This window comes from Colletotrichum tamarilloi (assembly GCF_030869305.1).
Source record: "Colletotrichum tamarilloi strain Tom-12 chromosome Unknown Scaffold_565.1, whole genome shotgun sequence".
NCBI classification, from domain to species: Eukaryota; Fungi; Ascomycota; class Sordariomycetes; order Glomerellales; family Glomerellaceae; genus Colletotrichum; species Colletotrichum tamarilloi.
The window spans coordinates 210-1,135 of record NW_026849947.1 but is presented as its reverse complement, the minus strand read 5'-3'; the positions used below and the strand labels follow the sequence as shown (position 1 = coordinate 1,135).

The following is a 926-nucleotide window of genomic DNA, read 5'->3' as shown; positions in this document are numbered from 1 at the left end:
GGAAGACGGCCCGTGTCCGGTGCATGGTCGCCTCATGAGTGTCGGGGAACAAGATTCGTACGCAGCAGTACATGTATAGCATCTTTCTCGACACCGAATCATCGCAGAGATCGAAAGTCGCTGGCAATGTCCCGGGGTGAACGGCGTCTTCCGGCGCATGGATTTCCCAAATCCGCGCGGAGAACATCAAAACCTGTTCGAGCACTTTGATGGTGATGAGCATGTTTCCAAAGTCAAAGTTCAGTGCCTTGTCAAACTCGAACAACAAGTTGGTCCTGTTGTCCGACGGGCCGTCGTCACATTCCTCGGGTGCTTCGCGGACTTTCAGGCACGCCAGGAGCGCGGCGACCTTGACGACGAACTCTTTGCCTTGTAGTGGCCCACACAGACAGCTTATGATGTAGGCGATGAACCGATCTCCCGCGGTGCTGTTCATGTCTTCTTTGACTCTGTTCAGCGGCGGGTACCACGTGTCGTCGGTCAGCCCGCTGTGAGGGCAATTGACTGCCAGGCAGATGGCGAGGCAGCATCGCTCATCTTGTCTAAGCAGGTTGGTCCTGACATCCATTAGCAGGAAGCTCCTGTGGCAATGTGATAGTGCGCCTCTCACCACATGGAATCCATGATCTCTTCCGGCGCGTCTGTGGTGATTCGGTAGACCAGCTCATGCCACCGCCAATGACGAGATTTATATCGTCAGCACCAGGGCTCTAGACTGGATTTCTTTTTGGACAAGGCACATTGTGCTCTTCGTACGTGTAAGCTCGTGTCGACATCCGATACTGTCTTCCGAGAAGCGAGGTTCTGTGCAACCGGATTTTGCAGAAGCCACCAACGGCTCGACCGTCAGCGTTTCGCATGAATGGCCGTTTTTGCACAGCATCTGCAATGACGATGGGGCCGTAGAGTGGTCTCAAGATTCATAA

At 54.2% G+C, this 926-nt stretch overlaps 1 protein-coding gene across 1 annotated transcript; it reads right to left on the bottom strand.

The window, feature by feature from the left end:
- Window positions 1-61: 61 nt before the first annotated feature.
- On the bottom strand, window positions 62-624 carry CTAM01_17371 (uncharacterized protein; the record flags this gene model as incomplete). Its single annotated transcript, XM_060533355.1, has 2 exons — window positions 62-557; window positions 611-624. Coding segments are annotated over 2 exons (510 nt in total), but the record flags the coding sequence as incomplete, so codon positions are not given.
- Between the last annotated feature and the right edge of the window lie 302 nt (window positions 625-926).